Consider the following 27,675-nt stretch of genomic DNA (forward strand, 5'->3'; position numbering starts at 1 on the left):
GAACTGTAAATGGCAATAATGTTTTGTGATAATTTCTGTCTGTCTGTTTGTTTCCAGCTACTTCATACTGAATTTTTACATTTATTGCTCTAACATTTTGACAAATCCCCTAAATAAACCAAGAGGAAAATGAAATTTTACTCCCTTTGCCTCATCTACCTTTAAAAAAAGTAACATAGTTTTTAACAAGTACACAAAAGGCTCCGAGGTGACCTAATTGTGGCCTTCCAGTATCTGAGGGGGGCCTACAGGAAGGCTGGGGAAGGACTTCTCAGGATCTCAGGTAGTGATAGGACTAGGGGGAATGGAATGAAGCTGGAGGTGGGGAGATTCAGGCTGGATGTGAGGAGGAGGTTCTTCACCATGAGAGTGGTGAGACCCTGGAATGGGTTGTCCAGGGAGGTGGTCGAGGCCCCATCCCTGGGGGTGTTTAAGCCCAGGCTGGATGAGGCTCTGTCCAGCGTGATCTAGTGTGGGGTGTCCCTGCCCATGGCAGGGGGGTTGGAACTGGATGATCCTTGTGGTCTCTTCCAACCCTGAATGAAACTATGAAACCATGAAACAAAAGATTCACACTTTCCTGCCTTTGTGGCTTTGTTTTGCAGCTGTGAAAATGTTTAGTAACTTCCTCTTATTTTAGCCAGGGAAGTTATTTTAAAGATGGATTTAATGGTATTTACAATAATGAAAACATGCACTCCTTTACTGAGATGGGAATAGTAACTTAAATGGAAGAGGTAACTACTAAATGTGTAACAAATCTAAATATTATTGGATCATACTGGGAAGAATCCAAGAAATGTGTGAGAATTGGTTACTCATAAAAGCATCTTATGTTCATTAGCAGCCTAAATTGTCAAGAAGAGAACTTGAATGATTCATTCATGTTATTTGACTGCTGTTATCATACCTATTGCAGAATTTTGCTGCCACTTCCTAGCTAATGGACCGCAATATTTATAGATGTATTAAAGCCAGCATTTATGTAGTTTAAAATACATATATTCAGATTACTAAATTTTACTTTCCTTAATATCTTATTCTTTTGCAAAATTAGCCTAGCAAGTAGGTAGGTGGATGGTACAGCATTCCAGTTTAAACAGTGAGGAAAAGCATTCTTCCAGTGTTCCGTTGTGCAGTAAAGAAGGTTCAAAGATCAAAAAAAGGCTTTCTGAAACCAACCTATCAGCAAGCAGATTTTACATTTCAAACTCTTTTTTTGTTTTTTAGTGAAGAAGGGAGTAACTGTAATGAGCGAGAGAACCAAACAATAGGAACTTGAATTTCTATTGCTTTTAGTAGCTCATTTCTTCCAGTGTCAGGAGAAAGTGGGTCTTAGCTGAGGTATATTGAAGAGAGTTATATCAGAGGTAGGGTTTTTTGGTGTTCCAGATCTAGTACTGAAGTCAACTGCAGGAGCAAGCACTTGTCATTTACTTTGTATGTGCTGTCATAGCTTTTTCTCAAAGTGTTGCAAGGAGGAGCACTTGGGCATTTTAGCACATTTGCAGTAACTTCATTACTTAGTTTATGCTGCTGTTATTTGAAAAAATAACTGAATGGACAAGAAAGTATATCCTCTTGCCCTTGAAGGACAAGACTGAATCTTTCAGTGCCTGTGCAAGGTCCTGGATAACAGCTCTTTAAAAAGATGAGGAGCTTAAACTTCCAAGGCAAGAGATGAACTGTCTTTGGAGCCAACACATACAGTTTATTGTCCAAGTGTTGTGGCCCTAAGGTACCTAGTATGTCTTTTCATTTCCTCTTCCCCATGCTGGATTTTATACACACGTTCCTTTTAGAGCAAAATAATTACCCTGGAAACAATCTATACTAGTGGGATGTGATGGGTTGTGCTCTAGGCTTGCCTTTGTAGATGCTCCTGTTCATTTGGGATATCCCAAGTTCAAAATGATAGAGCTCATGTTCATTGTAGGCGATGATAATTTCATGTCAGGCAGGTTTTGACATGATGTTGTTTGGGGATTGAAATGTATTCCTGCACAAGCTGGGAACATACATGATCACATTGCAAGAGAGCTGATGCATTTTGGCGTTTGTACCAAGTGTCAGGATTTTAATACCTGATTTTTATTTGTAAAGGTATGCAAGTTTCATCTTGATTCTCATGGACAAATAGCATGTCAAGGCATCTTCAAGATAGTGCTTAGCCTAACAACCTGTCTCATTAATGAAACCTAGTGGTAGAGACTATTTCTATAGAATGATCAAAGCTAGCTTTATGTTTTCTGGCCAGAACATTTGACCACACATGAAAAATTTGGGAGCTGGGAGATTAGTAAAAGTGGCATTATGGAGATTCTTGTCTATCAAAAGACCAGATAGAGGCAATTAGTTTGGCCTGTTTACCCCTCTTACACAGCCAGTATTATGGTGACAGTTCAAAGTCACTTCCAAGTGGTATATTTCTGATTTTTTAGTAGAAGAAATGGTAATGATTCTGAATTAATTTATTCTGAAATGGTAAGCTTATTTGCATGGAGTGATTAATGTCTTAATGGATGTATCCACTTTACTGTAGAGTGCTCTGCAGAATGTGTCACTCTGGACCAATGCTGCGTTTAAAATGCAGAATCCTACTCTCCAAATTGAATTTTAAAAGTTTAAAATAGGGAATCCCTTAATGCATCTGTTGAAACTTCTACAGTCCTTCAGTCTGTGTCCTGTTTTATTCAGCTTGATATTATCAGGATGTTTTTCCTGCCTGTGTATGCAGGAACAGAATATACTGAACTTGGAAATGTTACATATTATGATGTAAGTTATTCCTGTTTGTTATGTAGCTTTACCAAATGAAAGCACAACTGCATGCTGGATCTTTGGAAGTGGTATTTGGTCCCAGCATAATGGATTAGATGTTTTGGAGTAATAAGTTTGAAGATTTTCGTATTTCTTATGCTGTAGCCTTGACCTTCTTGAGGGAAAAGGCTTATCTACATCTCTTTATTAGGTAGTGCAATTCTTACTTTAAATGTCTGCTTTCTTAGAACTCCAAAGAAATGATATCTAAGTTTGTATCTTTTTCTCAGTAACCCTTAGGGTTTTTTTTTCTCCCTTCTTGGGTTTGCAGGGATTTGTGATCACTTCAGTGCTGTACAGTACTGTAGGTAGGACATTGTGTACATAGTCAAGAAAGTGTCTAGAGTGAAGACTTGCACCACTTTCTGTCTCTCTTCTGTATTTCTTCAGAGCAATCTTTCCTTTGTAACAGTCTCAGGGTGATTGCTGCATTTTTGTAGTAAATGTTGCAAAGTGCATTTGTCATGTTGGGATCATCTTGACCACCTTTAATGAACGTCATCTTCTTCTGGGACTTCTGTTTAGCTTGGTGTGGCCTTGTCTCCCACAGCCCAAATGAAATGGTCCTGTTTGGAGCAGATGGCACCAGAATAATGATGTTCTTGGAGAAAATTGCCTAAACCCCCCTCTTTTATAGAGACTTTTACTTGGCATTTCCCATTAATATGGTCCAGTTTGGCTGTAACAGAAGAGTGTATCCAAGCTTGCTGGGGGAATGTTTTCATCATCTGTGTGTTCTGAGCCTGTAACAGCTACAGAGTTCTCTGATGTATTTGCAAGAAAGATCTTTTTATCTTGTTTTCAGAGTAGCAGAGCAGAAACCCATTTATCCTTTGTCTTGTTCTTCCCCTCTCCCTCCCCCCCCCCCCCCCCCCCCCCCCCCCCAATTTGGAAGTTTGTATTTTGAAACTTAGTGGGGATTTGACTGTTTTCTGTAGCCCACTGGCTTTATTCCCTGTTTTGCCTTGCCCCCAATAAATCAAGCTTGGTGGTAGCTGTTTAGAGGTAATTTCGAGTTTGTCAGCTGAAAGTATTGCCCTGTTCATTGTTGCTTGCTGCATCCTTTCTGCATGGTTACATGGATGATTCTCGTGGTAACTAAAGTAGCTACCTAGTGCCTGACTGCTGTCTCTTACTCTCTTGCCAACCTGTCATCTGTGGCTGATAGAGTGGTGTGTGGAGCTGTGTGCTGAACAGGAACACAGGGCAATTCAAGAGATGGTGTGAAGAGTGTTTAATCTTAGGTGACACATATTTGACTACCTGCAGGACTGAGTTCATGCTCTATATCCTGTAGGAGTCTCTTGCTAATCAATTTTGTATCAATTTATAGAAGATGCAGTATAGGTAGTACAGACAAAGCACTGAGATCCTAAGTATTGATTTATTCTTATTTGTTTGGTTGGTTTGGTTGGTTGGTTTTTGTCAGCTGTTAGTTTTATTTTTTTCCCTGTGATTGTGCTGTCCTTTCAAGATATCCAAACTCAAACATTTTAAAACTATCAGTGGTGTTATGAGACCTCAGTTAGATTCCAGTTTCAATTAATCTAATTCATTCTGTGGGACCAGAACTGGAAAATACTTTTTTGCCTATCTTATACAGGAGGGAGAGGAATCTAGGAGTTAAGAACACAAGTGTGAGCAAAGTGAAAATCACATGACTTAGGTTTTGAGGCATGTTTTTGTTTTTCCTCTCCTTGAAAGTTCTATGTCTATGGTGGTGTTTCTTTTTTGCTGTCATTCAGTGTCACAGCAGCGTGTACTGTCTCAGTACTATAAAGTGTTCAGTGCTGATTCCCACTCCCTGCAAGGTTATTAAAAATTCAGTAGACTTCTCATTTGCAAATGCTTGATAAAACTCCATGAGGTAGACCTTCATCCCTCTCAGTAAGGCTTATTTCTCACTTGTGTTGTACATCTCAAAATACCTGATATTCCTGTGGCATTGCCTGACTATACTGGAAATTCCTTACCATTCCCACCTCATTTCATCCCATGTTGTTGGTTTTCAGCATCTTGCTAAGTTGTTAGAGAGCAAGAGCTCAGACAATTTTGTCCTGTTATAGCTGCAATTAAAAGCTGGTGCTATTTGGTAATTAATTCCAAATCTAATAGCACTTGTTTTTATCCAATACGAAGCATCAGTGCTGCGTAGTCTTTTAGTGAAACTACACAGATTGCCAGATGTAATTCTAGCTGACATTGCTGTGAAATGTAGACAGCTTACAAGTTTTAAATGACCAAACCAAGCAGAAAAAGATAATTGCAAGAAAAGGGGGATTTGTTATATGGCTTTGCTTAAACTCCCTCTTCTGTGTCTCCTAGCTTTTTAGTTGGTGAAGGAGCTTACAGATGGGCAGTTGATCACGGGATACCAGCATGTCCTCCAGGTATCATGGCTACAAGTGAGTAAACTGGTGGTGTCAGTAGGAAGAACAGGAGAGAGTCGTTTTAAATGGTGCCTCGTATTTTGAGGCGTGCATCACTTCACTGTTCTTAACCTTCAAGTAGCTTATGGTTTTATGGTCTATAAGGATGGTCTAAGTTTTATAATTTTCTATTTAATATCTAACTAGAAAAAAATTGTCAACCATTACTTCAGGTGCATTTTAGCAACATCAAATGCATTTGTAATTCTAAGATTAAATATAATGAAATACTTCTTTTACTAAAATGTAGGCTCTTTTAACACCTCAGTCCTGCAAATCTCCAGTTGAGGTCCATCTCAGAATTATACCGGCTAGCAGTGTATCTAAATTCAGTAGTTTACCTCTCAGATTCTACAGTTACACTCATCTCTGATTGATTGGTCCAGAATTGATCTGATCTAAGCAGGCTGTCAAATTAATTTGCCGCCTTTTTTTTTTTCAACCTGGGTAGGCATTGCATCTTCTAATAAAGTGGAATAACTCCACCCAGAAGATGGACTTGCACTGTAGACTAGCAGTAGTCAGGTCTCTTAAAAACAGTTTTTCTAAAAATACAAGAAGTGATTTAATTGTGTTGATACACTATCTGTAAACTAGGCAAAAAATTTCCATAGGAAGGAGGATGTGGTTCCCTTTCCTGTTCTTCCCTTATGGGAAGTGCTGTTAATCCCAGTTTGCTGTGGGTGAGAACATGCCCTTGACTTCCTGTTGAAGTTTGGCAGGAAAGAAAGCAGAGAACGTTACCCAAAGAAAAAGGAGAACACAGAACATTTTTGTTTTACAGTGAAGAGTATTACTGCATAAAATAGGAGAAGTCCCTAACCCAAGGACTGAAACCCAGGGCTCCCTTTAAGGCTTTTATTCAGTCGAGTTCTAAATGTAGATAAATATCCAGAAACTGCAGTTTGAAGTTGCTAATAGTCAGTGTTTAAATGTAACCCCTGGAACGGTGGCCACATTTTACTTGCTCATGCTCATGATAGATTTCATTTTGAACAGGAAGTTGTGATTTCTAGTTCCATGTGACTGAAGCTTTTGTCCTCTCAATCTGCTGTCCAGAGCAGCATTTGCAGAACAACTTTTGGGCTCATTTAAGCAAAGCACTTTTATTTCTGTGACAAGAAAGTGTAAAACCATTTAAAGGTTTTAGTGTTTGACTTTTTATTTGTTTCATTGTTTTTAAGTTGTTACTTCAGTGTAGGAGACACTCCAGAAGGAAGGTTTCTTGACTAATTGTGGTTGCATGCACAAAAGTCTCTATTGTTTCTAGTACCAGTGTTTCTGTTGTGACAGAGAATTAGGTTGTAACATCAATTGCCAGATCATACCTTACTAGTCAGAGCAAACCTCTATGTTATGGTATTAAAATAAGGATGACTACTGCTAGTTCGATTTACCTAACCCAGACTATTAATTCATGCTGAAGAAATAATTACTGATGTTAGTTAGTATATCTGATTTTATTATTTTTTCTTTAAAACAAACCCCCAACAACAGCAAAGAATAAACAAAAACCTGCAAAATCAGTTCTAGAAAATGATACACTTTGGATTTCATACCAGTCCTTAGAAAAGCTAATCTTTTAATACCTAGACTTCTGGTCAGTAAGGCTGGAAGATAACCATTTGTACCATGTGTGACGACATAGGATTGTTACAGCTGAAGAAAAGTTGTAAGCTGTCTTACAGTTAACATATAAGAAAGCCAAAATTGTGTTTTCTAGTGTTACTAGGGGAGAGAAAGCTAGTCTTCAGAAATTACAATCAAAGAGAAATGTTGTTTCCAGGCAACCACAGAGAATCTCATCTGAAATGTGATGCTGCACTGAATAGCGTAACAAACTTCAAAATGCAGGAGATTTTTTTTTTGCCATGCTTGCTCCAATTGCTATGATAGAGCTTGCATAGAGAATGGGAGGTACATTTACTTGAAATTATGGGCCTGTGAAATAGCTCTGTAGAATGAAGTAATTGCTGAACATCAGAAAAATCTTCAGTAATTTAATTACAAAACCCAACCCCGTAAAACTGCCTGACCCAAGCACCGGACACATACTTGCAGTCGGTATTAGCAGGGAGAACAAGGTGCATATGTTTTGGCTCCTCTGTACTGCATGTGGAAAACATATTCTTGAAGTCACATTATGCTGTCTTGATTTTTTTTCTGAGATGGCAAGAGTCATGTTAAACATGCTGTAAGGCTGTGTGGCGAGTTTTGTGTGGACACAAGTTCTCTGTTCAGTTACAAAGAAAGCTGCATGATCAGCTTTGTGGTCACACTCCATAATTCTCTCAGAACTATTGAAATATCTGAGCACCAAAATGAAATGATGTTTTAAACTATGTTACTTATTAAACTACATCAAGGTTATGTCAAAGCTCACCTGCTTTGTCTTCTTCAGTTTGCCAAGCATGCAAGGAAATGGGATTTCTACTGTTCATAGAAATGTGATGACTTTCCAGTGTAATGAGTGGGTGGATTTTATTTTATGACATGTGATCTGTCTGTATTGCCTACAGTATGCAAGAAAGTTGAATTTATTAATTCCTGCCCGTACTAGAGTTTGATTCCTGCTCATGCTAGCTTATGATAGAGCTTTGTTACCCTGTCCTAGAGAGACTGCTTTGAAAATTATCAGTGTTGCATGTACAGTTTAGAAATGCTAATTTACCATGTCATGCAACCTCTGATAAATGTTCAAAGTGTATGTATTTATTATATATCTGATTTTTTCTGTGTATGTTTTCATTATATATCTGAAATTTTCTGTTCAACCTATAGTAGATGCAAAAGAACTGATTTCACAAAGATAACATGGTGTAAAACAGCATCCTGTAGTTGCTTCCAATGTTGTCTTCCAAGCAAAGAGAAGGAAGCAAGCGTGTAACTGTAACAGTGGAAGTGAACGTAATTACTTCACTACATAAGGAAAAAAAGCAGCTCCACTGGATTCAGATAGCTTGATAATTGGAATACAAGAGCAGCCACAAATGATGCTTAAGGAACAGAGAAAATACATATTTCCCTTTCCCTACCCTTTGCTACATTCCTGAGTCTTGACTGGTTCCTGCATACAAGGAGATAATCAGTGCTATTTTCTGCCTTGAAATTGTTGCTTTTGTGTTGAGGCTGTATTAATTTCTAGTATCTGCAAAAAACTTTACCATTTTATTACAGAATGTATGAAAAACTACACTTTCATTATTTTGAGGTTGCTGAATATCTGCTGGTCACTACTCGGAGTTCTTTACTCAAGTTCATGTACTGTCTTGAATAACTTAGTGTCAACAGTAAAACCCCATCACGTTGAACAGAGTGGGTTCTACTATAAGATGATTTGGCATTTCACTTCTAGCAAGATAGTTATTTACTCCTGTGGTTTCTGTTTTTTAACCAATTTTGTCTATTGAAGGATATTCCCTTCTACCTTATGTCTGCTTTAATGAGGGAGAGCCTTTTCTTCATGTGTCATACAGATTGTCATTCTTTCAGTGACACTACATGTCTCCCTGCACATCAGTATTACTTACCTAGTCTGCTTCTCCTCCAAACCCTTAAACCTCATCCTGCTTCCAAGTTCTCTTTGCTATTACTGCATTAAGGAAAACATTTGCCATATTGCTGGAACTGTGGAATTATGGAATTGCAAGGTTCAGTCAGTGACCCAGGGTAGTGGCTTAGACGGTTGTTTTGTTTCTTTGTTTTTAGAGTGAGAAAGAGATCAGAAGAGAAACTCAAGGGTTTGGGGGAAGAAAGGCATATCTGATTTTAGGAAGCTAAGAGGTTTCTCTCAGATAGAAGATGCTTGTCTTCTAACAATGAAAATTGCTACTTCTGTTCCATAATATGCAAAGTAAATGAGTTCTGGTAAGTGCCTGTGTTTCACTGGTAATTAAAGTAACAATAATAATTAAAAAAATAAAATGGCAGACATGATTTAAATTCTCCCTGGAACTAAACACAGTATTGTAGTCTCACTTGCAGAAGTCTGAACAGCTACGTGCAGCCAACAGAGCGGCTGTAAGTTAGCCAGGAAAAAAGCTGGGCTGAAGTACCTGGAAGATACTTTTGAATGAAAATCTTCCAGGGAGCAGGAAAGGCTGCTTGTTGGAATAAAGAGATGTATTTTTCTTTCTTTCTAGGAAGTAGTAAGAAGTTCTTTGTCTAGCAAGAGTTTACCCTGAATTCTTCTTACGATAGTAGTGCTCTGGGAAAGAGAAGTTCTTTTTGTAACATACTTTTGATGCAAAGTGCAGGGGTATTTCTCCCCCTGCCCCATTCGTGTTGCTGTCTCTTGTTCAAGTACAGCAACATGGGAAGTAGCTCTGGTAGTCTTTGCACCCAGCACAAGCATAAGTGGTGTTAATTTGTCATTTAAGATAGCTTTGTTTAAAATTAAATTTCTTGTTGTCTGTCTATTTTCATTTGTGCCATTCATTTTAGTAACAGCTCAACAGAATTCTTCACAGGATCATTTTAATTCCTGTGGGTTAACTAATTTGTTAACATACTCCTTTTTAATTTGCTCCTCTCCAATAGTTGCATTCTCTTTTAATGCAGAGTAGAAAGATAAAATGCAGAGAGTTATCCTTTCTGTTTTTTTCAATGGACTATAAGAAATGTCTGCCAGGGGGTGCTATGTGATGGGTTAGAGCTCAGTCTGTACTTCAAAGATTTTAAAGTATTCTTAGGCTTTTCTTAAACTTCACATTTTGCTTTTAAATAATGATGGCTGAACACTCATAAATTGCATAATGTTTTGTTGCATAATAATTTCTTAGGCATCTGATACAGACATTGGACTTCATGTTTCCAGCTTGCTGTTGCACCAGTGTAAATTGTAAGGTTGGAGTATTGTCCTGAACTTCATTTGTAATTTAGTGGTGGCAGAAATTTGTATTTGTTTCCTGAAAATATGTAGGGGAAGAGATGTGGCTTAGAAAAGCATGGGAATTGTAAGGAAGCATGGGCTTTTTACTACAAACATTTTGCATTAATTTGGGGCAAGAAATGTTAGTCTATTGTAATAAGTACCTTGTCAGCTACGGGGCTATTTAAAGTACACAGTATGGGAGTTAACAAGTAGATGTGTGTCGGTTTTACTCTTGCATTTTGTTCTGTATGTACAATTTAGTAGTTTCAAGGACTCCACAAATAGGACCATCCTAATTTTCTCTCTAAGAATTTTACTTTCGATTGCTGAATAATTTCTAATGGATTGTAAAAGCCGACCAGGAAGAATTTCTGAAGAGCTATGTAGAATGTGGGATACAGCTGTCTTTCATTTCCTTAGTCACCTTATCATTATATAATAAAACTGTCAAGCTTTTTGGTTGAATTTTTACTTGTACGTAGTATAATGGTAAAAGGGAATGATCAGACTGCCAGAGTGCCAACAAGATTAGTACAAGAGACAAGTAACGATGTGGCAGTTTTATGACAAACAAGTGGCACACAGATGGCATTTTTGAACAGACTCAGAGACCAGTGATCTTACTTTTTCTTCTACTGACCTGCTTGCTGAGATTTTTCTCATCTCTTTGTGGTGACAGCAATGTAAAAAGGCTACGTAAAAGCTGCATTTATTGTCTAGCCATGATAATATGGGAGACAGATCTTGCGCTAATGTGTTAGGACCACAAGACCTTAATTCCATTACTCATCAGGGTACCCAGTAATACTGGAACCTTTTGAAAATTGGAACATCTGTGACAGTCTTAACCTTGAGCAACATAGATCTGTGAGAGTTTTCTTGTGCATTTATGAAAAGATCATATTATCAAGCATGCATTCTGACACCACATCCAGTAATCCCAACCTCTCATGCAGGCAAGTGGTGTTGAGTAGAGCTACTTCCACCTGCTCTTTTCTCAGCCACTGTGCTTTCTCCACAGCAAGCCTATGTACTTGTCTTGATTTCAACAACTCTGCTGTCACCAGAGTGTGTATTCCACCCAGTGCTTCTGCTGTCTAGCACAGTTGGACCCCGAATGCAGTACATTTAATTACAGAGCACGTGGGTAGATCCTTTTGGTACCTTGTATGGTTGAAGGGAGAACGTGGAGGACAAATTTTCGAGTTCTTGAGGATTACTTGTTCTTATGGTGACAGCCCATTCCATTGCATCATTGCAGGGACATGTGAGCAAATGTGAGACTACTATGAATGTGAGACAGGAGTCCTAAGCTTTTAATAATGTTCTAGTTCTGGTATGCTTCTGTTATCAGTTGCTCCATGTCTTTAATCTGAATGAGGCCTGAGCATGGCATATAAATACCAATAGACAAACATTCTGTAAAGCTGGGGGGTTTTCTTGCTCTTTTCTTGTTGGTTTGTTTGGTTGGTTTTGTGGGGGGTTTTTTGTTTGTTTTTTTGTTTTCCCTTCCTTTCCCAGAAGCTCTGAAGTAGTTTTATTTATAACAGTGTATACATGAACAGATAACAGTGTATACATGAACAGTAAAGCAAAACAGAATTTCTGGTTGTCCTCTGTGACTCCTGAGACTCAATTCCTTTAAATGCTAGTTTGAGCATATGTGCTGCTCTGTAGAGTAGTAATTGTCAGGGACTTTTATCTGAAAGCACATACTTGGTTTTGATGTAAACTTTTTCATTCCTGAGCAAAATCCAAGGGTGTTGTACTAAATACCTTTCCGTAGATTCCAACAGCAATACCTCTGGGCTGTGATGCAAAATTTTTTCCAATTAAAATGTCATTTACTCCTTTACTGCCATTTATTTTTAGTTTTTTTTTTACTTTCCTCCCCTCCCTAGCCAATAAGATCTACGTTTCTTGCTTCCCTTTCTTCTTGGCCTAGGCACATGAGGCTGATGTAGCTATATATTGCATTTGTTTTAGGAAGTCATGCCTGTCTTCAACACTGTGTCCTTTTCCTCTTCTCAACCTTGGAATAAGCTGTCTTGTTGGAGAAGGTGAGAGTGTTTTTTGTACTGTCATTTAGGACAAACCAAATTTCTTAGCATCCTTAAATCACAAAGTTGAGTTTTTGTTTTAGCTTTAATATGAGTTATGAACTTCATCTGTCTTCAGGGGTTTCCTGCTGTTCATTGCACTTATTTTCAAAATAAATTTTCAGTGGGTTATTTTTCCATGTTATTTATGCACCATTAACAGAGCACATTTGAATCCTGGATTAATTTTTTTTCTTTGGGTTTGTGAAATGTTTTATTGACGTTAAAACCCCATAATATATTACTTGTCGAGGAGCAGATTCACCGGGTGTTTTCAGAAAGCCTTAATTTTTGTCTTTCATTTTTCCAGGCTGAAGCATGCTTGTGTTTTCTAGTTTCTTTTGTCACTAGTAGAGCAAGACAAAGCAACCAGAATACCAGCAAGTTTAATGGCATTTATAGTGGTTTTGTGTAGACAGAACATAGCAAAGGGAGGAATAAGCTGAGGGCAGGCAGCCTTTCACTTGCTATTACAGTATCACAGTATAACTAAGGTTGGAAGAGACCTCGAGGATCATCGAATCCAACCTACGAACACAGACCTCATGACTAGACCATGGCACCAAGTGCCACGTCCAATCTCCTCTTGAACACCTCCAGGGACGGTGACTCCACCACCTCCCTGGGCAGCACATTCCAATGACGAATGACTCGCTCGGTGAAGAACTTCCTCCTCACCTCGAGTCTAAACCTCCCCTGGTGCAGCCTGAGACTGTGTCTCCTTGTTCTGGTGCTGGTTGCCTGGGAGAAGAGACCAACCCCTTCCCGGCTACAACCACCCTTCAGGTAGTTGTAGAGGGCAATGAGGTCACCCCTGAGCCTCCTCTTCTCCAGGCTAAACAATCCCAACTCCCTCAGCCTCTCCTCACAGGGTAGTGCTCAAGGCCTCTCCCCAGCCTTGTTGCCCTTCTCTGGACACGCTCAAGTGTTTCGATGTCCTTCTTAAACTGAGGGGCCCAGAACTGGACACAGTCCTCAAGGTGCAGCCTGACCAAAGCAGAGTACAGGGGCACTATGACCTCCCTGCTCCTGCTGGCCACACTATTCTTAATGCAGGCCAGGATGCCATTGGCCTTCTTGGCCACCTGGGCACACTGCTGGCTCATGTTTAGGCAGCTGTCGATCAGTACTGTATTCTCTTACTTTGGGGAAAAATGGCCAAATTTAAGATTTAAGACATTGTGTTTTTCATGTGATCAATTAAATCAACGTCAGAGGTAAAAAGGTAAATTGATAGGTTAGGTTTTACAAGCTGGCATTCTTTGGTCACTTTGATTTTGCTGAGAGGAGCTGATAATCACTAATAATTATTATCTTCTATAAATAAGGGCAATTATTCATCAGGCCTTGCTAAAATAAAATCCTCAACTTTCACATGAAAGTTAATACTAATAATTCTTGTGAAGCTGAGTGTAACATGAGAGCAAGAATGTCTGCTCTAGGGAAAGATGACATTTCATGCTAAAATGAATAAAGATGATTGAACTGATACTTTTTTTGTCTTTTCATGTAAGTAACTTTGTGATGGGATGCACAATACTGAAAAACTACCCCCGACAAAAAGAATTTCACCCAAATAATCCACTCCCCACCCCTCACAAATGACCCTGAGGTCTTTCCAATAGTATCATAGACTGGTAGGGATTGGTAGGGACTTCCAGACACTGAGTCCAATCCCTCTGCAGAGCAGGACCACTTAGGGTATGTATCAATGAAATGTGTCCAGGCAGGTTTTGAAGATCTCTAGAGCAGGAGACTCCACAACTTCTCTGGGCAGCCTGTTGCAGTGCTCAGTCATGCTCAAAGTACGGAAGGTTTTGTCATGTTGAAATGGGATTTCCTGTGACTGAGTTTATGTCCATTGCCTTCCTCCTATCACTGGATATTACTCAAAAGAGACTAGCTCCATTCTCCTGACAGCCACCCTTCAGGTATTTGTAGACATTGGTAAGGTGCCCTCTCAGCCTTCTCCTCTCCACAGTAATCAGCCCCAGGTCTCTCAGTCTTTCCTTGTAAGAGCGATGCTCCAGTCCTCTGGAACTACAGAGCCATGAGTAGCACTAATATCTTTCTAATGAAACAGTATAACATTTCCAATGTGAAAAACATTACATTATCTGTCATGATAGGAGCTGATGATTAAGTTTTGTAGCTATTAGGATAGAGGAAGCTGGGGAAGTTTGGCTATTTTAATAGAGAAACATGATAGCTTCCTGAACCTAGCTGGTTCTGGTTGTGCATTTAAGTGAGGAATTTCTTGGGTAGGGTCATGTCTGATGCATGGGGATAGTAATGTAAATTAGAACATGCAAGATTTTAACTAATTTTTTGAATTTTTTTTTTTTTTTTAAAGAAAGTTGGTCAGGTATTGGAATAGGGGCCTAGAGGAGTTGTGAATCATAGAATTATTAGGGTTGGAAGGATCATCTAGTACCAACCTCCTTGTCATGGGCTGGGACACTTGCAGGTAAGAAGTTACTGTGAACAGTTAGATCCTTCAAAGTGAATCTTCAGTGTTTGTCTTGTTTTGGAAAGACAAACTGAAACTTAAAGCACAAGGTAAAATGTGAAGATTATTTGATGGCTTAGCTAGAAACCGAGGCCTTCAATGAATGAAACATCTCTCTTAAACCTAGTGAATTTCATGTGTTGTGGAAAAAATGGCAGGATAAGTAGCAACCCAGGTATAGTTGGATTGCTGCTGAGAAGCCATATAGCAGCTGTCTGTGTAACTGACACTGCAGTGTGGGGCTAGCCCACGTGCCCTATGGTTTTGATGTGATCTTTGTGCATATATTTGAACTAATGAACATACAAATGCAGAATGTTTCAGGGCACCACAAGCATTAGATTCTGGAGTACAAGGAAAACTTGTGTTCTGGTTTTCATGTATGAGATCCTGCACCCTCATATTTGTCTTGCCTCTCTAGGTACAGAGCTTTTATTTGAATTGGCAGGAGACAATAGCATGTTTAGACTTAGGCATGTTTATCCCTATGTAATACCTACTTTTCATGAATACCAATGCTAGCCACCATTCTTACTCACCCACCCGTATTGTGACTCTAGGTATGCACTATATTTATGGTAGCTATGTCAACTTACAGTTTCTCTTGCTTTAAAATTCTGTTAAAAACAATGTACTGACTTTTTTCTTTTTGGGGCAGTTAGGTTTAATGAAGTCTTTATCCATTTGAGGTTTTTCTGTTTGTTCCTCCCCATGCCTCATTAGTACTAGACTGAAATGATTCTTTGCTTGATCCCCCCTGTAAAGTGTTTTTTACATCTTGGACCTCATTTCTGTTCCTTTCTTGGTGATGGCAGATTAATATGTGTTTACATTTTTAAGAGACTGGTATTCATTATGCTTTTGGAGAGAAATGCCAGCTTTCTCATTGCTTTTAGCTTATATGCTTGAATAACTGTGGTAGTTGAAGGTCCAATTTTATGTACTTGAAAACAGGTTTGAAGGAGAGTTCACTAGGTGATTTTGGCACCTGTGTGGGGAAGTTTCAAAGAAGTAAAATGCTCGCTGTCTGTGTTCTTTATGAGAACTGTAAATGAAAGCTTTGTGTTCTGTTGGCTCTGCAATATTGACTTTATTCATAGACTGTTCTTGCAGCTGTTCCAGTATTCTGAATAATAGTCATGTAGCTATATTCAGAATTTTATTTACAGTGTCTTTTTTTAAGGCTTATAGATTAAAAATGAAACCTGTGCTTTTTTACTTCCACTGAATTTGTCGATTAACTTGTGCATACCTCTGCTGTCCCAATAGCTCCATTTTGCATGATTGACAAGTGACAAAACATTTTTATTCCCCCCCACCCCTTCTTTCCTCTACATGCTGAAGAGAATGTTAAAACCATCTGTGGACAATATTAAGTCAAAAGTAATTTAAATATGTCAATATCTGCCTCCCCTTATCCCCCCCAAAAAACTTCTCTAATGAGAAGATGTTATTTTGGTCTCTTAGGCATAACAGGTTTTATTTTTTGCTCCATTTCAGAGAACACTTCCTTTCTGAATGTGGAAATTTAGATGTGGAAAGTACAAGTTTGTCTTTTCAGGACCTAGGTGGTCTTTGGGTTGTGTTGTATTATAGAACTTATGCATGTTGTTAGGCTATTGTACGGCTTTAAATATATGGGTAAAGAGAGTCATGCAATTAAGGTAGTAAAACAGTAGTCCAATTTTACAGATATCAGGAGGAGCTCACATGGTATCTATTTATTTGTCAGCAGTCAAACCCAGTAATTTTAACACAAGCTACTTACTCTGTTTTCTTCTGTGCAGTGCTGTTTCTAAGCCAAGCAGAAGGATATTTAGATCAGTGTAGCTACCATGTGTTCAGCAACTTCTTTCTACTAGATATTTTGCCCATCACTGTTGCTGAAAAACAGTAAAAACTTTTTCACTTAGGAAATTATGTAAACATTTTGTACTAAAACTTAAAGACTTAGTTTTTACCTATTTTTTTCTTCTTTTGTTTTTTTTTTAATTGATGCTTTTAGCATCAGTAAAAATGGAGGGGGGTGAGAACTCCAAAATGTCAACTTATGAATATTTGTTTAAATAAATTATACTTAGTTAAATGCCTTTGAATCATTTTTATAGGGTTTAGTTTAGCAGCTTTTAAGAGGAACAAGAGGAAGCTGGAGTTGGCTGAAAAGGTGGAAACAGATCTCATTCAACTAAAGAAAAGAAGACAATCACATGAAAAGGTAAGTTCCTGTTTAAAATTTTGTTGCCATCCTACACTTACAGCTGGTTGCTCATAAATTTCATGTCATGTGATGAGACTAATGTAGTGTCAGAAATCACTTCTTGAGCATCTTAATGTTAGTGCAATTCAAGCTTTCTGCCTTGCTGTTTGAAAACCAGACTGTCACTTTTTTATCTTGTTTGTGCCGTGAAAAACATTTTGCTCTTTTTGAACTGGGCATATGCCACGTGTAAACAAAGAGATAATTATTTACTGAAACATATTTTTTAGCTTGGGATCTCTGTCACTCTTTCCCACTTTTTAATGTTTCCTGAACACAATGCATTATGGAGCTGGAGTTGGTGAAATTTGAAATGTCAGGTAGGTAAACACGTGCATTTGTGTGTGTGTCTGGCATTGACCTGGCCCATATTACTTATACTCCAAAGTTATTGGAATTCCCTCTGTTCCACTTACTCTTAGTTTGGATCTAGAGTTATTTTGACCCAATATGGGGTTATTTTGTTTGTTTACTGTTGAGTATCAACATATAGATCATGAAATTATATGTCTGTGCTTTATTTGGGGCCTGTGGGCTTTTGAATTGACCATTTGTCTTTGCTTTGGTAAGATGACTGAACAGTGCCTTATGTAGTTCCATATTTTGATATAAATAATGTATTGATGGCAGAGAATTGGCAAGAAAAGTTTATTCTGTGTAGTCTGTGCAAATGCAAACCAGTAATTAAGTAGATATTTTCTTTGGTGTTCTTGGATAACAAGTTTTCCCTAGCAGGGAAATTTTTCTATTTTAAAGGAGAATTCCTGTGAGGAAAGTAAGGATAGAGGGGGAAGAAGTTAGTTATTAGTTTTGGAACTTTTCCTGCTTGCAGGATGTCAGGTATTTCCTTATGAAACCAAAGATGTTAAGTTGTAACTGAGAGAGGAGGGTTCTCTACATAATACTGATGTTCATGTAATAAGGGGCAAGTCAATGCTTGAAACATAGGCCAATGCATGAGCTTACCAACCTGCAATTTGAAATTTCAAGGGCTCCAGTGTCATGTGCAGCGCTTGTGGGAGACCCGAAAGGCCAGTGATGGTAGGTAAAGGAGGTGGTCAAATAGAGCTCTACTTGCTGGTAAGTAATCCAGTAACATAGCACTCCAGTTTTGTCATCATACTGGGCACATCCTGTCATGTGAAGGGTGGATGAAAACCAAACCACGTTAACAATGTGGACTGCTTGTGTTATCCACAGAATGTAAGATAATTGCAGCCTTACAGGAAGCTTAGTTTGTTCAAAATGAAAGATGAGCAGAACAATTATCTCCAAGCTATTGGAAAAAGAGACATTTGCCAAGGATGAAGCACATCAGCTGTCATCCCAAAACTCACACTGTCAAAGATGAGCTCTCATAAAAGTTTTAAAAATAATTATATGAAAGCCATATACATACTGGAGAAATTGAACATTAAGGCTCTCATCAAAGTTAAGCTTTAATTACAGTATCACAGTATAACTTAGGTTGGAAAGGACCTCAAGGATCATCGAGTCCAACCTATCAACACAGACCTCATGACTAGCCACTCTTTGGGACTGCAGCCCTGTCCCTTTTCTACATACCCACCAAATGTTAAACTGGAAAGGCTAGACATGGAGCTTTGTATGAGTAGACTGCAATTGCTTCTTTTCAGACATGGGAATGTTGGCATAGTCATGCATACTCCATCAAGATTAGAATGCTGTGAGGGTGTGTCATGCTATGCTCTTGCCCTAAAGGAAAATGTTTCCTGAAGTTGCTGTGTATGAATTTGTCTCAGTGCTTTCAGGATAGTGGCATTTTCCCTTTACTTAGATGAATTCATAAGTATTACTTTAAAAATATTTAATAAATAAAATGATGTTTGAAAGGTTGCCTCTCACCTTCTTAAATAGTACTGTAATCAACAGAAGGGCTTCATCAAGAGCCTTACATCTGAGATGTTAAAAAACCCAAACCATTAATTGTTGGTGTATTATTCTCCAAATAGCACAATCCATGCTTGTGCTCCCCTCTGTTTTCACTTACTCTCTAAAGGGCCATCATGGGATGTACTGGAAGATTTATCTGTTCTTTTTATAGGAATTCAGTTATCAGATGTAAAATCCTGTTTACTTGTGTGCACAGTCGGATAAAGAGCATGTAAATGTTAATTGCTTCAATCTTGATTAATTTTGTATTTTGTCAGTTTGATACTCACAGGTGAAATTTAGTGGTAATTACTTTCCATGGAATGTCAGAACAATCTCAAGTTGAGAGGGAAGAGATCTTGTGTGTAGATATCTTCCAGCAAGCATTGGATAGAGCTCTTCTGAACTGTTAAATTCCTTCCTGAGGGCCTTGTGACTATTTTATAGGGGTTTTTATGTGCAGAAGGAAGGAACAATGAGACTTCTAAAATACTTGCTACTTGATTTGAGAAGGACAATTCATTTTGGGAACAGCTTTATCCAATCTGATCTTGCAAACCTCTGTGGATGCAAGTCTGCATCTCCAGTGAGCTCTGCTCTGCTGCTTAAATCTTTTCAATCTACTGAATAATATTGTTCTATCTGGATTAATAATACCTGAGTTAGGTTCTGGCTGGCAGTCCTGGGAGATGTTAAGGAAGAATTCCCTAATTTTCTTTTAACTTTACAACCTGGAAAGCAGCTCCTAAGAGTTCTGCTTTACAAGTGATGTCCTGTGCCCTAGGAAATTTTAATAGATGATGAAAACTTGATAATTTGAGGTTGAAGAATTAGGTGTCAGTTTGCTGGGGTTTATTTCTTCCTCCTTCTGGATCTTTAGTCCAGAAAGTATGCATTTATGTGAATAGTTTATTATCCTTTGATATTGTTTGCCTGGTGAAGTTTATGTAGCATTCTTTTAATGCTGGTAAATTTTTACACAGTAAATATTGACCAGCTAAAGCCTTGAGGGCTTGTGCAGCAGCATTCCTCTTTGCAGTATGTGATGGTTGACGGATCAAGTTTTGTTTATGTGTTTTATTTTATGTACCCTGCATGCTGTCTCATCAGAAGTGTATGACTGGGCAGGAAGTCTGAGTGCCTTGGCCTGGGGCTTGCAGAGAAGAGCATCTATGGGAAGCCTAGGCAGAGAAAGGAAAACTGCTCTTTCTCTTGAGTGACTAAATGCAATGTATCAAGGAAGTGGGGGGAGGGTGGAAAGATCCAGACTGGATATGAGGAAGAAGTTCTTCACTGTGAGAGTGGTGAAGCCCTGGAATGGGTTGTCCAGGGAGGTGGTTGAGGCCCCATCCCTGGAGGTGTTTAAGATCAGGCTGGATGAGGCTCTGTCCAGCCTGATCTAGTGTGGGGTGTCCCTGCCCATGTCATGGGGGTTGGAACTAAATGATCCTTGTGGTCCCTTCCAACCCTGACTGATTCTATGATCCAAGGTGAGACAGCAGGCAAAGAGCTTCCAACAGGAAAGGATGCTGAAAGATCTCTGCTGTTAAGGGAGCAGAAGCAATGAATGTGAGGATGCTTTCCTAGTGACCCAGAGTGGACGAAGGGTGGTTTTCTTCAACCAGGGAGGCACTAAGCATTGCTGAAATTAAGGATAGGTCTGGGAGAAAAAAAATCTGTGCTTGTCTCACTCAGGATAGCAAAGTTTTTGGGTTTGTTTTTCAATGTATATATATCTTTAAAGATCAGAGCTTCTGAAAATGCCATCTGGAAGCTTCTGGGAAAGGCTTTTTGATATGGTATCTTTGGTATGAGTTGCCAAGTCATTTCTCAGGCAGCACAATTGGAACAATATGCATGGAGATCCAATCTGTTTTATTGATCAGCCTGCCACTTGGTTTTGTGCACATTAGTTTGCACACTGCTAAGAAGTGTAATTTAACTTCAGTAAGCTGATTTCAGTAGTTGTTTCTGTTTGTGTGTCCTACAGGAGAATGACTTGGGAACATTGGATACAGTTGGTGCAGTTGTTGTTGACCAAGAAGGAAATGTTGCTGCTGCTGTCTCCAGTGGAGGTTTAGCACTAAAGCATCCTGGAAGAGTCGGTCAGGTGATTATAACTTTTTTCCTTCATAATGACATGACATTAAGCAAGAGCTGTGATAGCAAACTGATGTTCTCCCTTCCCATTAAACTCTGAAGGCACTGTCATTACATTGGAATGCAAGTTTTGGTTTTGGTGTCCTATATCACTGTTATAAAATATTGATAGGTAAGAAGTTGATAGTTAGCTATCCTTCACCATAACTATTAATAAGTTAATTTTTTGGACTTAAATACCTCCTTAATACCACCAAAAATCTATTCAATGCTTAGATAATTTTTATATATGATTTTCATATGATTTTATATATGATTTTCATCAATATATAGGGAAGTTTCATCAATATATAGGGAAGTTTAATGATCTTGTGAGTTGGGGGAAGTGATGTAGATATCAAAAGAGCACATCAGATACATGTTCCTTATTGTTATGAGGTGGGGGAACATTGAGGCGTATCAGAAGCGTCATACTCCGTTGATATACAGCTGGATTTCTGCTTGATTTTTTCCACTGCCCTAAAAGCAGCTCTCTTTTGAAATGTGTTCAAAATTTATTTATATTTTATTTATATTGTTTTACAACAGCATAGTGGAAGGGACTTCATATCAATAGGGAACAGCCAGAACTATTTCTGCATTTTGATATCTGTGCCTTCATTTTTGCTGTCAATATAGGTTAGAATGTGATGTAGCTATGATAATCACTCAGTTCTGAGGAATAGTAAAAGATGGAGCAAAATGGATAGGAATTGCAATTTTGACTGTTATGATTTTCTTATTTATCTTGGGTTTCTTCTTTTTGTTGGTTTAGAGGTTGATTGAGTTTTGTTGTTGATTGGGAACCAACCCAAACCCCTTGTATAGTTAAATTTATGAAAGATGCACTTTTTTCCTTAGGCAGCTCTTTATGGTTGTGGCTGCTGGGCTGAAAATACAGGAGCTCGTACCCCTTATTCCACTGCTGTGAGTACTTCAGGTATTTACTACTTTTATAAATATTTCAAAAAGTTGCTATCATTTTCTGTATTCTTTGGAAATCTCAGGGCTTCTGGTTGCACTGAAGTATTTTGTTCATTCAATGCCTGTCAGCTAGCTATCACGTAGAGCTGTTTGGTCAGTTGGAGTCCTGAGCACTGGACATACCAGTTGTGAAAACAAGTTTGTCAACAGATAAGTAAATGCAAGAGGAATGAAATAGTGAAAATTAGAGGGGGGGAAAAAACCAAAACCCACAACAAAACAGAATACCCCAGACCAACCAACCCATGACAACAAAGCCCCCCCAAAGCCACTCCAAAACCACCCACACAAAACCAATCCAAAACAAAAAAAAACCCCAAACCACCACCAACACAATCAGACAAAACCCACAAAAAAAGCCCCAACAAACAAGCAAAACAACAGCCAGAGGATGAAAATAGGAGGATATCTCAGTGTAAGATTTGAGAATGTAAGCCAAAATGTTTTTATCTTGTCTGGAACAGGTCTTGAATAGGTAACTATTCTTGCACAGTACTGGATGGATATTGTAGAATACTGAAGCCTTAAGGTGAAGCTATGCAGCAGTTGCTTTTCTTTTGCAATTCTCACATAAAAGCAGTTGAAAGGACTGCATTTCTTCTTTCCTTGTTTTGTTGTTGTTGACTGCTTCTTTTGTGTTGTGGGTCGTTTTTCTTTTTTTGTTCCCCTAGCTGTATGCAGAGTCTCAAACAGAAAAACTACTTGTAACGCTTCTTCATAAATGCTTATGTCACGATATAGGCTACTGCTTATTTGTCAGTTATTTGCATCCTGTGTTGCTCTTGAAATCATAATACCTTTCTAATTTCCCTTCAAGTCTGTCTTCCACTGTTGAAAATTTGAGTAGTTCAGTGTTAGAAGTAGCAAGTGTCCCTTTCAGTGCTGATGAAAAGGAAAGTTGTACTGAAGGCAGAAGGGTCAGAAAGATCTTTTGGCATAATTTCTTTTAGTTTAATAAGTACTTAGCTATTTATTTAAATATTTAAATGTTGGCAGTGTTTATGCCATAATCTTTAGCCAGTGTCAGTCCAATAGTAGAAGCTCTTTGTCAAAAAGCTAAGGAGAAGACCATTAATTTGGGTTTGAAGTCTGTGCAAGTACCAGAAAGCATCATGATACACTTGAAGGAGATGTCTGGGTTTAATGATGGCCTTAAATAGAAGCCTCCTGTTTTTTTTGCTGGTACTAATTTTATATAGTGGTAAATACTTTAATGTTATGCTATTTATAGCCATTGCAAGTGCACACACACACACACACATATCTATATGTAAATAAATAAATGCTTCTTTGGTTCAAATCTTCTAGCTTTCATGCCATTACATTAATGTGAATTCCAGCTAATTGAAATGGACTGCTGGTGGTCTTGTGAAGCATGGCCATCTGTTTATTCAGTGATTTGAAATTCAGACTAGTGGTGTTTAATTAAATTCTTGTTTCTGGTTTTCCTTTAGAGTCTGTTTGTGTGAGAGGGAGATAGAAATGTTTACAGGAAGTGAGAACTCTTCTGTAATCAATACCGTTATTTTTTCCTGTTTTCAGAAGCTCATAATGTTTTATTTTATCATGTAACTTATGTTTAGTGTAGTTTTAAAATATTTTGATGCCTGACTGTTGGAAGTAGGAGCATCCAACAATGTGAAGCATGAAATTAATGAAGGGGTAGAAGGATGGAAAAATTAAGTTATAGGCAAGGTTGAAAGAATCAAAGTTACAACTTGGCTGGATCACAACACGATCATAAGCATCTAGGGTCATAAACATCTGCAGATATTCAAAAGGTGAGATTGCCAAGGCTATGCAAGAAAATAATGTTAACATCCATAGTTCCTGCATGGCTTTTATGTTTTTTGAATAAAAGTGCTGTCTAAACTCTCTCTAAAAGATGCCTTAATTTAGAAAGCTCATTTTCCTAAAAGAAAGTAATTGTTATTACTTGGCCTGGATTGGATTTGTAATACTGATGACATCCCCGTTTTCCAGGTTTCTAATCTGGTTTTGTGTGGACATACATATAAAAAGCCAGTAATAAATGAAACTTTCATGATTGTCTAAATAACAGTGTGTGTGCCTGCACATTCCTGTTTCATTTTACATGCACTTTTACACTTGCATGTAAAAGCAGTTAAAATTATGTGCATAAAATTAGCCAAATATACAATCAGGTTGTATTTCTATGGTTTTCACTCTTAAGCCATGAAAGTTTCCTGTTTCAGGCTCTGTATTCAGTCTTGCACATGGATATTCTTTGCCATTAATTTCTACAATCAATTGTTAAGGGCCAGATTATAAACTATTGTGTTGTAAACGGTATTGCAAACTATTTTAATTCCTACTTATTAAATTGCTGCTTTCTTTGGATTTTGGAGGCTGTTTTCAGCAAGAGAGTGAACAGGTTGAGGAAAGCATGGGGGAAGGAGAGTCTGGAATCTTATTTCAAAGTATACAGAATATAAACTCTTGGAAATAGTAATCCTTGTGGAACTGGCAGGATCATATGAATTGAGTATATTGGGTCGAACCAGAGGTCCAGACAGATTATGTTTGCAGGTCTCAAATAAATACTACAGGATTGGGAAAACACTTCCGCTGTTATCCAAGCTCGTAGCAATTTGTGAGCTTAGGGCTTTGTGAACTGGAGATATCTTTGTTTGTAATAGGCAGGATGACTTTCTCAAGGGTTCTTATTTCATTTTTTACATAGACTGGTTATTTAAATTTTACTGGGAATATTTTTCCTGTTCTGTGACAGATTACCTTTTTAGAAGCTTTCTTGCAAAAAAGAAAAGTGTTGGTTCAAATGAGACAGTAGCACAGTAGGTTTTTATTCTTGATTTTTTTGGTTAACTTCATTCTAAAATCCTTCTATTGAAACTCCAGTTTCAGATGCATCTTTCAATACCTTTCTCTTGCAAAACAGGCAGGAAAGGAAAGCCATCACCCTGAAAGTACGTCCAAATTCATGTAGCTTGCTTTCAGCGGTCAAGTAATTTTTGAAGACCTGCTTTTACATCTTGATCTTCTGTTGGCACTCTGGATGCTGGCAGGCTTCCTGCTTCTGTGTTCAGGCAGGATTTGGTGTCAGTCCTAATGCCTTTAGCAAATTGTTCCCAAACATTTTTGGCCATTTTTGTCACAATTTTACGTTGAATGTGCCAAAGGTGGTGGTGCTGAACTTGTTTGGGCATGACTTCAACATTTTAAACGGTATTTTCTTACCTCTAACAGTCTCTTGGCTTTGTTGTTTAGCCACACTGTCTTTTGGGTTTATTTCCTTTTGGCTTTTCAAAAGTTACTTCATGGTTTATAAAACACAGGATATTGTAAAACTCACATTTTATGACTGTAGTTCAACAGGGGCTGGAACAACTGAAATCAAAATATGAAGAACTTTTGAAAGACAGGAGGAGGAGATGGTCAAACTTAGGAATGACTGAATATCAAGGGCCTTACATTCAAGGTTTATTCTGAAGCTCTAAAGATCCATTTGTGTCTAAACAAGTAAACCCATTTGGAGACATTCTGATGGATGATGTTTAAAATTACTATTTTTTTTTTTTCCTTTAACTAAAAATCCACACCAAAAACTTACCAAAAAACCTGAACTCCTGCCCCCCATACAAAAAGTTGTGAGACTTTATTGGCATCTGAAGGGTAAACATTACAGAAATTCTGGAAGTATCTCAAAACCAGTATTGAAATTGAAGAAATTCAGAGAATGTTACAGACACATCTAAGATGCCTGGGCAACCTTAACTGTGACATCTAACAATGTTCTGCAAGTGCCATTCACGCAAGACTGCTGGTAGAGACTGAGTGAAAGCTACTTAAATGAGATGACCAGTCGCCTTCATTTGGTGTAAGTGCAATTAACAGCTGAAGTGGATCAGTGTATTAGAAGCCAGGTCTTTAGGTTTTAAAGTCTAATGTATGAGTGTGTGTGCACATATTTGTACAGTCACACGCAGGCACAAAAATCCATCCTCTTTAAGCACCCCCACCGCCTCCCAAAAAGAAGAGGCCAAACAATCAGACTCATAAGGCCTCTCAGAACTCTTCAGTGAATGGCTTTTATTGGTATATGAATGTAAACACAGGAAGATGGGTATTATTTAGAGGGAAAACATTTGTGAGCAAAACCAAACCGCAGGGGGAACAATAGTCCATTTCTTGGCTGTACTTTAAGAAAACATTTCCTATTTTTTCCTGAACATAATAGGAATCAAATACTTTGTATAGTCTTCTCATTCAAAATAATATCAAATGTGGCATTGAATATCCTCCCTAGCTGGAATATCCATGATGATTGTGAGTATTCTGTTTACTAACTGGGCCAAAAAGTGATACTTCTGGGGTAAAAGGCAGGCTGAGTTTTTTTTCCTGGGAGGCAAGTTGAAGAGTACTAATTCTCTTTGGATGTACAGGACCTTAAATACAGAATGTAAAGATAAATATAAAATTTAAAGTAACAGCTAATGCAGGAGCCTTTGAAACTGTGACCACAAATGGAATTTCTGAGTGGAAATGTGAAGTCTGTGAATAACATGCTGCATTCCTTTTTACAGCTTTACAATATTATCTTACCCGTTCTTCATGCCTGGGTGGTGTGCTTTGCATATGAATATCAGCCACTGAAGCCAGCAAGCCTTTTTGTATTGCATTTCTGAAGGCAGACAGAAGGTTTTGCATTATTTACAAAATGCAGAGACTCTAACACAAAGCTTCCAAGTCTCCAGCTTTTACTGTAATTCATTTGAAGCAAATATTTGATACAGGAAAATGAGTGATGTCATGTCCTAGGGAGAATATAAATGGGATCTAATTATGGTGTATAATCCTAAAGAAAAAGAAGTAGAATCTTTAAACATACTGAGCATTTTAACAAATAACTTTGGACTCAGACCTGAAGCCTTATAATGTGCTTTGTTGAGAAAGTAGCTGGGGTATCAGATTTATAGACCAAAACTGGGGTGCAGTTGAGGGTTGTGTCTGGGGTAAGTCTTTGGATGATGTCTTGCTCTTCACAGTATCACAGTATCACTGAGGTTGGAAAGGACCTCGAGGATCATCGAGTCCAACCTATCAATACAGACCTCATGACTAGACCATGGCACCAAGTGCCACGTCCAATCTCCTCTTGAACGCCTCCAGGGTCGATGACTCAACCACCTCCCTGGGCAACCCATTCCAATGAGGAATGACTCGCTTGGTGAAGAACTTCCTCCTCACCTCGAGTCTAAACCTCCCCTGGCGCAGCTTGAGACTGTGTCCCCTTGTTCTGGTGCTGGTTGCCTGGGAGAAGAGGCCAACCCCTTCCTGGCTACAACCACCCTTCAGGTAGTTGTAGAGGGCAATGAGGTCACCCCTGAGCCTCCTCTTCTTCCCTGCCCAGAGCCTGCTCCTGTCTGAATGAAAATCAGATACAGATAACAGCAGTATTTTTGGAATGCATACACAGACTTTGTTCTGAGCACATAAGCAGTGCATGCCTGTTTTTGGAATCCTTATCAATAATGAATGAAGTGTATTCCTTCTTCCTTTCCCTGCTGAAATTTTCACTTTTTTGGTTTGTATCTGCTGTTCTTCCCAGTCCACTGTGTCTCATGGATGGGTAATGTGAGACAAAAAATGACATTTAGGAAGAGATGTCCCGTGCTTGTTAAACTGGTTGT

General features: G+C 38.4%; 1 protein-coding gene across 7 annotated transcripts in view; it reads left to right on the forward strand.

The window, feature by feature from the left end:
* The window catches only part of TASP1 (taspase 1), a 79,661-nt gene that overhangs the window by 14,791 nt on the left and 37,195 nt on the right, over positions 1-27,675 (forward strand). For 3 of the 7 annotated variants that reach the window (XM_068153145.1, XM_068153149.1, XM_068153152.1), the window contains exons 7-11: positions 5,146-5,225; positions 16,839-16,945; positions 17,978-18,067; positions 20,871-20,990; positions 21,881-21,959. In XM_068153145.1, coding sequence (XP_068009246.1) covers positions 5,146-5,225; positions 16,839-16,945; positions 17,978-18,067; positions 20,871-20,990; positions 21,881-21,959 — 476 coding nt within the window. Of the gene's footprint in view, positions 1-5,145; positions 5,226-12,108; positions 12,183-16,838; positions 16,946-17,977; positions 18,068-20,870; positions 20,991-21,880; positions 21,960-27,675 lie in introns of all 7 variants that reach the window. The other 4 variants (XM_068153148.1, XM_068153147.1, XM_068153146.1 and 1 more) reach the window with 4 other exon arrangements.

The sequence above is a fragment of the Melanerpes formicivorus genome, unplaced genomic scaffold (assembly GCF_026170545.1).
Source record: "Melanerpes formicivorus ecotype bairdi unplaced genomic scaffold, bMelFor1.0.p_v2 SCAF_25, whole genome shotgun sequence".
In the NCBI taxonomy this organism is placed as follows: Eukaryota; Metazoa; Chordata; class Aves; order Piciformes; family Picidae; genus Melanerpes; species Melanerpes formicivorus.